General features: G+C 44.1%; 1 protein-coding gene across 3 annotated transcripts in view; it reads right to left on the bottom strand.

Moving 5' to 3' along the window:
- The window catches only part of LOC142564282 (venom metalloproteinase antarease TserMP_A-like), a 43,900-nt gene that overhangs the window by 12,709 nt on the left and 18,114 nt on the right, over positions 1–13,077 (bottom strand). For all 3 annotated transcript variants that reach the window (XM_075675223.1, XM_075675224.1, XM_075675225.1), the window contains exons 3-5: positions 9,389–9,481; positions 6,529–6,667; positions 5,669–5,823 (exon numbers count right to left, since the gene is read on the bottom strand). In XM_075675223.1, the coding sequence (XP_075531338.1) occupies positions 5,669–5,823; positions 6,529–6,667; positions 9,389–9,481 (387 nt within the window). The remainder of the gene's footprint in view (positions 1–5,668; positions 5,824–6,528; positions 6,668–9,388; positions 9,482–13,077) is intronic.

Raw genomic sequence — 13,077 nt, 5'->3', positions numbered from 1 at the left:
TGTTCGTGGGCACTTCCGGAAATAAATGAAATAAAATTTTGGTATTTCAGATATACATTCGTAAAGCAGAATTTTGTACAGTAACTTAATTACAACCTGGTGCCTTTTCTTCACCTCTTTTTTAAGATTTGTACTCTACAGATATTGGGGAATGGATTGTCCTAATGCTTTAGTCGCGCCGTCTACTGGCGCTTTTAGAGTCATTCCTGTGACTTCATCGGGCGCCGATTTGGAGAAAATGTCACGAATCAGCGCAGAAATAGCGGGTGTGCTGCCCCGCACCTTTATGATGGCTGTGTGCGACCGTGTTTCCAATGATGTTCTTGGCTTTTTTTTTTTTCGACTCGGCGAATTTGGCTTAGCGGCCAACTTGGTCTGCAGTAAACGAAAAGGAGCAACAAAGTCGCGCGCACGACAAAGACTTTCCTTTCATAACTCGCCAGCGTACAACGCTCAAAATGCAGCTGCACAACAAGTACGCTTCTAAATCGAGTGTGACACTGTGGGATAAGTAAGATGAGACATCATTATTCAAGTACATCACCTACAAGCGCTTTTTTTTATCTTGAGCACAACGCTGCTCTACTGGAGAGCGGCTTTCAGTGTAGGCGGCGATATTTAAGAATAACGCAGTCTCATCATCATCATCAGCCCATTCATGTCCAGTGCAGTACGAAGGTCTCTCCCTGCGATCTCCAATTAACGCTGTCCTGCGCCAGCCGATTTCAACCAGCACACGCAAATTTCCAAATTTTGTCGCACCATCTAGTGTTCTGCCGTCCTCTACTACGCTTCCCTTCTCTTGGTACCCATTCTGTTACCCTAATGGTCCAACGGTTATCTAGTCTGCGCATTACATGACCTGCTCAGCGCCATTTTTTTCTCTTTCTGTCAATTAGAATATCGTCTATACCCGTTTGCTCTCTGATCCAAACCGCTCTCTTTCTGTCTCTTAAAGTTATGCCTAGCATTCTTCGTTCCATCGCTCTTTGCGCGGTCTTTAACTTGTTCTCAAGCTTCTTGTCAGCCTCCAAGTCTCTGCGCCGTATGTCAGCACCGGTAAAATGCGCTGATTGTACACTTTCCTTTTCAATGATAACGGTAAGCTCCCATTAAGGATCTCACAATGCCTGCCGTATGCGATCCAAGCAATTTTTATTCTTCTGTGAATTTCTTTCTCGTGGTCCTGGTTCCCTGTGATTAGTTGACCTAGGTAAACGTACTCCTCCACAGACTCTAGAGGCTAACTTGCGATCTTGAACTCTTCTTTTCTTGCCAGGTTATTTATCATTATCTTTGTTTTCTGCATATTAATCTTCAGCCCAACTCTAATGCTCTCCCTGTTAAGGTCCTAAATCATTTGTTGTAACTCGTCTGCATTGTTGCTGAATAGTACAATGTCAACGGCAAACCGAAGGTTGTTGAGGAATTCGCAATCGATCTTTACTCCTAAGCCTTCCCAGTTTAATAGCTTGAATACTTCTTCTAAGCGCGCTGTGAATAGCATTGGAGAGTTTGTGTCTCCTTGTGTCACCCCTTTCTTTATAGGTATCTTCCTACTTTTCTTGTGTGGAATTAAGGTGGCTGTGGAATCTCTGTAGATATTTTTCAGGGTATTTACGTAAGCAAAATTTTAAAAGCAACGCTTTCCGAAGGCGACGAAAAGTTTTTCGCAATTTAACCCTACGCTTTGTTTGACGAAATAAAGCGCTTCAGTGATGTAGAACTTATTTTGTTTTTGCAGTGTCTTGCATTTTCAGAGTATCTTGAAAACAACGGAATACATTTCTAGCTATTTTGTACTCTACATATGTAGTTCTGCAAATCGTATCATTCGTAATTTATGGAATAAATATTTTCCTTAGCATTACTACATTAACCTAACAAGTTTTTTTAGCATCCTGTTCAATATCGGCCTTCGCCTGCATTCAAAGAGGCTAGACCGCGGTGTTGGGATGGAAGTCTTCGGCTGCACCCTAGGAGTTTCTCTGGCAGCTGGGCAAGATCAGATATTTGGCTCTTCATTCTGTTTCTGTGTAGCCCGTATTAGTGCCAGCGTGTTTAGGCTGTTGGCCAGATTCCGCTTGCTCGCACTTGCCGATTGTAGCTGCCCGTTCATGTGGTTCGTGATTGCTAAGCACACATTTGCTGGATCTGGGTGAAACGCAAACACACCCGTGCCCATTGCATTGGGGGTACGTTAAAGATTCCCTGGCGGTATAAATTATTCCGGAGTCCCAGCTACTACTGCGTGCCCCATAAACAGATCGTGGTTTTGGCATGTAAAATCCCTGAATACACAGATTCGCTGTAGCTGGTTTTTTCTACCCCTTTAACGTTTGGCCGGGACATGATATCCAATTTCACAAGAAGATTTAGCAGTACCATAACGACGTTAGGAAAGGCGGCCCTAGCTCGAATGTCTTGGCTTAAAATGACATGTCTACTAACCATATCACTGCATGGGATTCTGCTGCCCCAATCGAGACGTAGCAGTGTCTATTCGTGGACACTCTCAAAATCGTTATTAGGAGTGGGTGAGTATTCGAGGTTTGGAATACGACACTTGAACAGGTTATATTCGTATTAAAAAAAGAACTATTTGCTATTTTCGACGAAATGAAATTAAAGAATACTGCGCTATAAACGACTGTTAAAGGCTGGTTACCTCGTCCGTCTGTTAAACAATGTATCGCAATTTATCGGAAGTTAAATAACGACAAATGTGTTCGAAGCAATGCAGAAGAAGGTAATACAAGCTTTGTTTATTGCGTTGCGGTGAGAACCTACATGAAAACCTGTGATTTTTGCTTGTAGTCTGTCGTTTACTGATGTTAGTCTAGTCACGCATGATGTAGCAGTTTTATGTTTTGTGTTTCAATCAGTGATGTTTTCCTTGAAACAGCCCATTTCAGATATGTCTACGGCACACAAGTGGTTCGGCAGTGATTTCTTTTTCGACGAAGTCCATCTTTTCTTAGGCAACCATCTTCTCTACAGTCTTCATGGAAAGCGAGTAATAGACGACCGTCATCTTGGAAAGCGACTAATAGAGCAGTCATTCGTTCTTGGAAATTATTTAATTCTGTTGTACGTGCCAAAACCGCGATTTGATTATGAGGCACGCCGTAGTGGAGGATGCCGGAATAATTTTGACTACCAGGGGATCTTTAACATGCCCTAATGCACGAGACAAGGGCGTTCTTGCATTTCGCCTCCCTAAAATGCGGCCGCAGCTGCCAGGATTCGATTCCGCATCCTCGCGCTTAGTAGCGTGACACCATATCCGATAAGCCATCTCGGCGAGTCATTCTTGGAAGGTGCCTGGATAGCCGAACAAAACAAGGACACAAGAAGAAACGACGACGAAGACAAGCGCTTGTCTTCGTCTTCGTTTCTTGTGTTCTTGTTTTGTTGCGCTATACAGATACCTTTCAACGATGACCGGCCAACAAGGCCATATCGCCTACCTCGTCGATTTTATTCTTGGAAAACACCTAGCTCTCTAAGCTCTGAACATGTGGTGAGGCTTTCCTCACAATTGTTTTTTATTGGCAATTAGTGAAAGTATGTTTAAAACTGACCCCTTGTCCCTGATATCTGTCCATCTCGCACTAGTCGGCTCACTCGCAATATCTCTGCTGTAAATGTATGCGTCTTGTTTGACTATTCGATATTTGATTCGCTATTCGATACTTACTATTCATATTCGAAAAACATTCATGAACGCGCCAGGAACGTACGCACTAGGCACACCTTTATTAAACCATAACCGGAGAGCAACGGTGGCGTCGGGGACGCGTGCTAATCTCGCACCCAGGAGGCCCAGGCTCGTTTCCCACCCAGACCGTACTGTGCCAAATTTCAAAGCCATAAATTTACTTTGTTTACGGTAGCCTGTCTGATAAATGTCACGTCAAACCGAGCATTTTATGAAGTCTTCTTACTGACTGCGGTGACTCCCGTTCTTGGTACCATCTAGCATAATGGGGCGTGTAATGCTTGCGTAATAAAAATTGATATTTGCTCAGCTCTATTCTTTATGTATTGCGTCGACAACACACATGATTATCACGATGGGGAGGGGGAGGGCTCACGTTACCTAGATTGCGTTACCTAGTTACCTCTCTACTTGGCGCCACCTTAAGAAAAAATAATCGGACGCTCTCACGCTGCTCTTCCTTGCAAACAAGGGATCCGAAGCGTTCCCGTAACGTAAATTATGTGTGTGCCTTCTTTCCAATCTTAGGCAAGTGCACGTTTCATTTCGGCCATGGCAGCCAATGGGAGATGCCCACTGGCAAATGTCCCTCTTTGACCTTCCCTCTTATATGTTGTTTCTCTCTTAACGGACCCCTGCTCTTCGCGTGTGTGTGCCATCCATGTAAGGAAAAGATGAAGAGCAGGTGTAGCACCCTTTTGTAGTTGTAGCCTCTCATGCATTGTTACCCGGTCACCGACTCTAGAATTATATTTGAAGCAATTGCAGACCTCACGGGCGTTCTGAAAATGGGGCGTCAAGGAAAAGATGACAGAGGCAAGGAGGATATGACACGTACAATGCTCAGTGACGCCATAATTGGTCCGCATAGCGCTCAACCTTTTTCCACCACCAGTGGGCGCTAGGGACAGCGGTCAAGTGCATTGCGGTGTACGATTAAACCGAAGGCATTTGTGACAGATTGTGATTGCACTTGGCACCCCAGTGCCCACTAATGGCACAAGAAGCCCAGACCGCAATGCGGGCTGGTTATCGCGTTCGAATCGTTCAGCACTGTACAATGACTAGCTGCTAGGCCCTTGTTACAACCCGCAAGAAACTGCAGAAACGGCGTAGAAAAATAATTGAATCAGCCACGCGAACGTCGCACAGCCCTCTAATTTTTTCAAGAAGGAAAAACAAGATAGCGCATACCAGTGCAACGCAGCCGGGATCACAGCCCAGTCGTTGACGAATCCGTTTCCTTCAAGCAGTTACATCGGAAGCTTGAGTTGCCCGTAATTAAAAGGCACTTTAACACGTTGGCCTATAAACGATTCAACCGTTTGAAATGTTGCTTTCATTTAATGCTTACGAGCACTTGTTTAAGAAATATTTAGAAAAGAGCACACTTCGTTCACCCACGCACCTTTACTTTCTGTTGAGTTCAGCGAGCCATAATGTTCCCATCATTTTCACCATATTTCACCTCGGTGTCAGCTAGCTCTTCCTCTACAGGCCAATAAATTCCACGCAATTCCTTAACACACTTATAACGGTCTGCAGCACTTGCTTAATTAATTTAATTCAAACGCCATACTATACCCGCAAACGTCAAACTTAGCCTACGCATCATCCATCAGCTTCCCCATGCTTCCGCTAAATATAAATATAAAAAGGTCGCTTGTTTAGTCCACCAAAGGCACCCTCAAAATGTGAACTTCCTCAGCTCGCCAGGTTATTATAGTCAAAACAAAATGCACTTCGCATTGGAAAATAAAACGCCACTTCACACGAACGCCACCGGAAGGGGCAACTGCCGCTTCCGGTGGCAGTTGCCAGCCTGCTCCTCGCTTTCCCTTTCCTGTTAACTGTGTATATGTGTATATGTGTTCAAAACAAATAATAACAATAATAATCTACACTCAATTAGTCCGAACATGGCGCACGCAATAAACAAACACTTACAGCATTGATCATAACGCACAAATACCACAGTTCGTGCTCCGTATTTCTGAAGTAGCTGTGATGTTTCTTGTCTGAAACTATGAATACTTCCACAGTTACGGTGTCCGGAACGCTGCTTCCATACGACGATGCTCGTTCACTGGGAACATCTGGAGCTGTAATGGGAAATAGTGTTGTTACGTACAGACCTCTAGACGAAGCGCCTACAGCACACAAAATAACATTGTTATCGTGGGTAGAAATAAGTGTGAATCCACTCGCCTAATGATTGAAGCTTAAAAAATTGACCATTTCGTTGTGGCCGCATGCATCAGTACATCTTCCCTTACTTTGACTGAAAAAGATATAAAATTTCCAGACATTTCTTTACGGTTTTCCTTCTTCTGAATTTGTTTTTGTGCTCTATCTGGTTTACTTTGTTTTTTCATTATAAGGTTATTCACGTGACCTGTAATCTGGTGTGCGGAAGGGGCCTTAGTTAGGCTCGAAGAAAACAAAGACAATGGTTGATTAGTAGCGCCTGTGTGTCCACCATGCCTTATGTTGTCCTCGTGTTTCTTTGCACTTGACTTACTTTTGTGTGGCAAGAAATGCTCAGCGCAGTTGTCATGTTTCGCTTTCATTTCCACAAGTTCCTCAGATATCGTTTACCGAAGATTCCTATACAGGGAACATGCTTGAAAATTAAAGTTGATGTAGGGCGCAATCTTATCAAAAGTAAAGCAGTCAAGAACATTTCAATTGAAATTATACGCACATTCACAGACAAAGCCTAATGATAACATTTTCTTCAGTGGATCATGCCGAAATTTATCTTCGTAGGACGCCTATTGCAAAATATCACTAGAAGTAAGCCTCACCTTTGCGTCTGTAAGGGAGAGTTTTATCCAACATTTCCTTCTGCTCAATTTCGTGGATTTCATGAGGCACTACGCCATCTTCAAATCGCTCAGAGATCTGCCTTGGTTGGATCCTGTGTCTCGGTCCCACTAGTCCTTCCTTTATGTTTTGGAAAAGGCGAAATAAAATAATAAATCAATAATTTAATAAGTTCAGGGGCTTTTGTGTTCCAGAACTCCCAGCAGATTATGGCGCGCGTCCTACTGGAGGACCATGGATGAGTTTTAACCCCTTGGAATTTTTTTTTTCAACATGCACAAAAATCTAAGAGAAAGAACATTCTTTCATTTCGCCCCTATGGAATTCCGGCCACCACGGAAGGGTTTAAAGTAGCGACTTCGAGCTCGTCAGCGAAATGCCAAACATATTCACCGATATAACACGGCGGGCAAGATAAAGCAAAAGCCGCAGCATATTTAACTTTAGACTGATAGAACAAACTATATAGCGGACGGTATGGGCTATCAGTATTTTAAAGGCTAAAACAAACTAATTAGCACTTATACGTCTGCTCGTAATAAATCGAACCAATTACCAGGCTTTTCTTGTGCGAACGTAAATTCAGCTAGTCACCTATTTTAGCACTGCTTCATTCTGCAGCTGTACGAGGAGTATAAAAGGAACCTGTCCCGTGGCGTCAGCATCACACTGTATGCGGACAACATCTGCATTTGGAGCGCGGCGCGTTCCCGCAGTACCACCCAACAACGTCTCCAGATAGCACTGGCAAATACATCCGCCTACCTAAATGCAAGGGGTCTGAAATTGTCCCCCCGCCAAAGCGTTGCTATGGGTTCCATGCTGAGGCGTATGGAAAATACGCATTAGTGTTGGGTGGTCTCACCCTTTCATAGGTCAAGACACAAAGCTTTCTTTGAGTGACGATCCATACGAATTTCGCATGGTCACTTCAAACAAAAAAACGAGTGAAAATATTTCCTCGGTGTCACACGTACTCCGATATTTAGCCGGATCACAGTGAGGAAGCAACTGTCGATCAGTGGTGCCCCTCCATAAGGCCTGCGTTGTCGGAAAACTGCGGTATTACGTACGGATCCTTCACAAAATGTATCCCACAAGCAAGAGAAAACTTGAGGCAGCACGAAACAACTGTCTTCCAATATGTCTTGGCCTTCCGAAGGGGTCGTTCCGCTCAGGAACTGTAGCAGAAGCTGGATGCCTACCTCTTGAAGTGCTAACTTCGCAGAAGGCACTTCTGATTCATCTCAAGCACGTCGTTCATACAAAGACCTACTTTTTAAAGGTTTCTTATTGAAGCCATGCTACGTCTAGCTTTGGTAAGGCCGTCGGAAGCATGCTTATTTTGATTCAGGCGTCATAAATTATGCCACGAAACAAATCACCGTGGACACTGTCTCCACTGAAAATCGTGCCATATATCCCTGGAATCAGTGCGAAAAAGAAAATGCCTCAAGCAGCGACCCATCCGATAGCTTCGGAATATATGCTTAAAGAATATGCAACTGCTTTGCATATTTTCACAGATGGCTCTACAGCTCAACGCCACTCATCGTGCGGAATTTTTGTGCCCTCTACGGGACAGCAGTTCTCGTTTCGTCTCGAGCGAGCGAAATCATCTGCCTCAACGCTATACGACATTAAGGAGGCCCTTGTGTATGTTCTTCGACAGCAGCAGCCAAATACATGGGTAATATTCACGGATTCGAAACCAGCCCAACAAAGTGTGTGGAACAGGCACAAGCTATGTAACAACCAACCTGCAGCATTCGAGATTGGCTATCTTCACAACAAAGCTAAGATTTCTGGTCATTACATTCCAGTGGATACCTGCCGATGCCTGTATTTCGGGAAACGAAAAAGCGGATGAAGGTACCCGGAATTAACTCCAATACAGAAATTTCAGAAGGATAATTTTTCCAACGCTTCGAAGAGGGCAAAAAATATATGTCTATAGAGAAAAAGATCACCTCTAGCATCTGCCGCTTCACCAAGATAGCTTTGTGCGTTATATTGATCCAGAAGTGAGATCGAAAATTTCGCGACGACTTCCTCGACGCTTTGAGACATTATACCATCGCCTTCGACCGAACGTGGCATACACGAACAGTTATCTGTACCGCATAGGGCGTACCACCAATCCCTACTGTGATGACTGTGGCAGCTTAGAGGCAGTGGAGCACGTACTACTTGAATGGCTGGCGTACCGCGACGAGAGACAATTTTTTAGTGACAATTGATTTGCCACGATACATTAACGCCGCCGAGCATCTTAGGTCCAATGCCCGGCCCTTCCACACAGCGGCATATATTGGATGTACTGCTCGAATACCTGTCAGAAATTGGCCTTATCGGAAAGCTTTAAAGATTCAACATTTCATATAGAAAAGCCTAAGGTTACCCGTCATCTCACCTGTAAATATTAGTATCCGGCCCACTTGAGCATTTCATATTTATTTTTATTCTTTTTTTTTAGTTTTTCCACTCTCCTCTGCAATTTTTAGTTCCATTCGCCATCCCTATGCAGAGTAGCATGCCAACGGCTGTATACGCGCAGGCAAAAAGCTGTGTCTTCTAATAAAGAGCATGTCTCTATCTATCTATCTATCTATCTATCTATCTATCTATCTATCTATCTATCTATCTATCTATCTATCTATCTATCTATCTATCTATCTATCTATCTATCTATCTATCTATCTATCTATCTATCTATCTATCTATCTATCTATCTATCTATCTATCTATCTATCTTTTATATTCGAAATGTTTTCCCGGTGGCATAATACGTGGGAAGCATGCATGCTAAAATACATGGCGGCAGTTATTTCTCGTACTTACCATGCGGACACCGCTTTCAGTTGTGGTCAGCATGACAGAAGCAATTTTTGCTTCGTCTTCATAAAGATTTTTCTCAATATCTTCTCCGTTGTACTGAAATCAATCATGAGCTTGCTTGAGAGAAAGCATAAACAAAATATTTTCCGTGTTGTCAGGTATAAATAATCCAACCTGGTAACTATGGAAAGCTGAGCGACTTCGTAAGGAATAATGGTTTGAAATGATCGACATAAACACATGTACACGAACACATTTCGTTCACCATTTTCGAACCTCTTGTGCCCTGTGCTTTTAGAAAGAACATTTTAAAGTTATAACAACGACTCCAATTCAGTTTTTCACAGCGATAACTGCTAGTCACAAGTTTATAGCAGAAAAGCTTACATTGAGTTCGTAAGAGTGGCTTGTTTCGCTACCTAGTGCATGATTATACTTGAAGAAAGCCAGCAAATTTGAATATAGTCCTTACTCCTAGGTCTACTTGAAGAATCACGTTCATGTGTGTTCCTGTATTAGTGTTTTTATTGCACATTGGACATGACATTATGTTACTTAACCTTGCAATGCCTACAGTCATCCCATATCAAGAAAAAAAAAGAACAACATTTTCACATTTATTTCTAACTGCGAAGAGTACAGATGTGCAAAAATAATGAAATATTATTTCAGTTATAACTCTAGGGGTGTGCGAATAGTGGAAACGTGTAATGACGAATTGAATATTGTCCTATTTGATTCAAATCCTGAATCGAATAGCACAATATTCGATTCCTATAGGGGAATGCTTTTTTTATACTTTTAAAATGTTTCAAAACGTCCCCTGCACCCAATTAAACAAAATGTTAACAAAAGCACGGTACATTTTCCCCCAAAATTAAACATTATAGACATGAAACATCAGAACTTGCGTAGTGGAGCAGGCTACTTCCCTTAGGTAGCCGTACTTCAGAGGCTGTACATCGATCATTCGCGCTTTCTGAAGAGTTCGTGCATGCAAAGAAACTACTTTATTGTTCCTAATCCTCCATTCGACGTTTTAATAAACAACGCTTCATAACGTGGTGTGCAAAGACGGAAACTTGCTGAATTTAAGAAGATCAGGATGTGAACATTGTTTATAACATTATATATTATACTATACGATATTCCATTCGATTTGCTTCCGGCACTAATCGGTCTCAAAAATCACCATTTTCACAGCGGTAGAACTTATAACGTAATCAGCAAATTAGTAATAACGTCTCAATGTGTCAACTAAAATCGGCTACACTATATATATATATATATATATATATATATATATATATATATATATATATATATGTGTGTGTGTGTGTGTGTGTGTGTGTGTGTGTGTGTGTGTGTGTGTGTGTGTGTGTGTGTGTGTGTGTGTGTGTGTGTGTGTGTGTGTGTGTGTGTGTGTGTGTGCGGTAACAACCCACAAAAGGCCTAGATAGGCCGTATGTTATCAGAGTGTTTCCATGCAGTCCTTTCCGGCGAAGGCGTCCTTCTAGTCCCTGCGACAATACTACGCAGCCTGAGTGAACCTTCTTCACTGTATGCTTGCGCCTCGCCCCGGCTGTTGCGCCGGTGGCCATTGAACACGGGACCGCTTCAGGCTCACGAATAAAAACCTGTGAACTTATAAAAAGACTTTCAACAATTGATTTAGAGCTTAGAGGTTCACCACTGTATGCGTTCAGGTTTGGAAATTTTCAGAAAGCGGAAAATTTCAAAACAATAATGCTGAGCGGTTTATTTGCAATAAGAACTCTAAGATCTAAAATTCGAATGACTCCCCGAGGGAACCTTCTAAAGGCTCCGACGGCCTTTCTGGACCCCGACTGTCGTGTACATTTAACTTCTCACTGCAGGAGCGGTTTTTCATTGTTGATCGTTTCCACTTCACGAAAACTATACATCATCGTGGTCGACATGGCACGACAAGCCTCCCTGCAGCCATTCCTGCCCCGTTTGTCCTGTTGGCAGAAAGTGAGCCGTGTAGAGATTAGTAAGTCTTCGTTTCACATCGACAGCAATGTTTAGGCGTCATCTCGACACTGTTCTTGAAACTGCTTGTCGATATCAGTAAATGAAAGCTTAGCTTATGGTTACATGGCAGGAGCCTCGTCATGGCACTGGCGGGAATCGGCGTGACTTCAGGCGCCTGTATACTCTCATCAAGTATACATGGACGCTTCCGCAAGTGTTCTTTCCATTTCCCAGCTTTTGGACATGGCCAACGAGCAACGCCATGACACTACTGTGAGGACCCTCATTGACCGAATGGAATCTGATCCTACTGATCCATCGTTACGGTGGTTCGTTCTCAACGACGGGATATAGTACCGATGCAGTTTTCATCCTGACGGTCCTCCCCTTCTCCTTGTCGTTCCTCAACACCTCCGCTCATCCGTGCTTCAGGAGCTTCATGACGCCCCAACTGCCGGACATCTTGGCTTTGCTCGCACTTACGACTGCGTGCGCCACCGCTTCTACTGGCCCGGCCTCGCACGCTCCGTGCAGCGCTATGTAGGTGCTTCCAAGCCCTGTCAACATCGGAAAAAGCCAGCAACGCTTCCTGCCGGGTACTTAGAGCCGACCGACATTCCACCCGAGTCGTTCTTTCGCGTGGGTTTGGATCTCCTTGGCCCTTTCCCCGAGTCCAGCGCCGGCAACAGGAGGATCGCTGTCGCTACTGATTACGCGACGGGCTATGCTACGACTCGGGCACTTCCCACGAGCTGCGCAACCGATGTCGCAGATTTCCTACTCCGGGACATCGTTTTAGTTCATGGCGCCACGCGACAGCTCCTTACTGACCGAGGCCACACTTTCCTCTCCCAAGTCATCACCGATATCCTCCGCTCATGTTTTACGAAGCACAAACTGGCCACCTCCTATCATACCCAGACCAACGGCCTTACTTAATCTGACCATTACTGACGTGCTATCGAAATACGTTTCACCCGACCACAAGAACTGGGATGTGGCGCTGCCCTACGTCACGTTCGCCTATAATTCATCACACCACGATAATGCTGGGTATTTCCCCATTTACTTACTCCTCGGTCGTGACCCTGTATTACCATTGGACGCTTCACTCTCTTGATACATAATTCGAGGACCAAGTATGCCCGTGACGCCATCGCCCACGCCCACCATGTGCGCTAGCTTGCACGTACTCATCTGTTAGCATCACAGGAATCTCAACGGCACGCTTTCAATCGCCACCGTCGTGACACATATTTTCACCACGCTCTCTCGTGCTACTTTGGTCCCCTTGCCGCCATGTGGGCCCCTCCAAGAAACTCCTTCCGTGCTACAACAGCCCTTACCGTGTTCTACGTCAAGTGACCAATGTCACTTACGAGATAATCCCCGAGAAATTCGTCATGCCACCTCGCTCAACACCGCCTGACGTCGTACACGTCTCTCGGCTTAAGCCTTACTATGCCCTTACAGTCCGCCCCATCTGAAGCACCGGGACGGTACTTTTTTCTGCCGGGGTTCGTGTTACGATGGGGAAAAGAGGACAAGGTCGTCTATAGTGAAGACGACGAAGTGACAACAGCCTCTCGGGATTCTCGGCTGCTGTTTATATACGCGTTGTAAACACATCTTGTAAATAGTTTTATACCCGTGACAATATTACTCGTGCTGTAAAACGATTGGAGTACTCATTTACA

This window comes from Dermacentor variabilis, chromosome 11 (genome assembly GCF_050947875.1).
Source record: "Dermacentor variabilis isolate Ectoservices chromosome 11, ASM5094787v1, whole genome shotgun sequence".
Classification (NCBI taxonomy): Eukaryota; Metazoa; Arthropoda; class Arachnida; order Ixodida; family Ixodidae; genus Dermacentor; species Dermacentor variabilis.
This window is presented reverse-complemented; position numbering and strand designations above follow the sequence as displayed.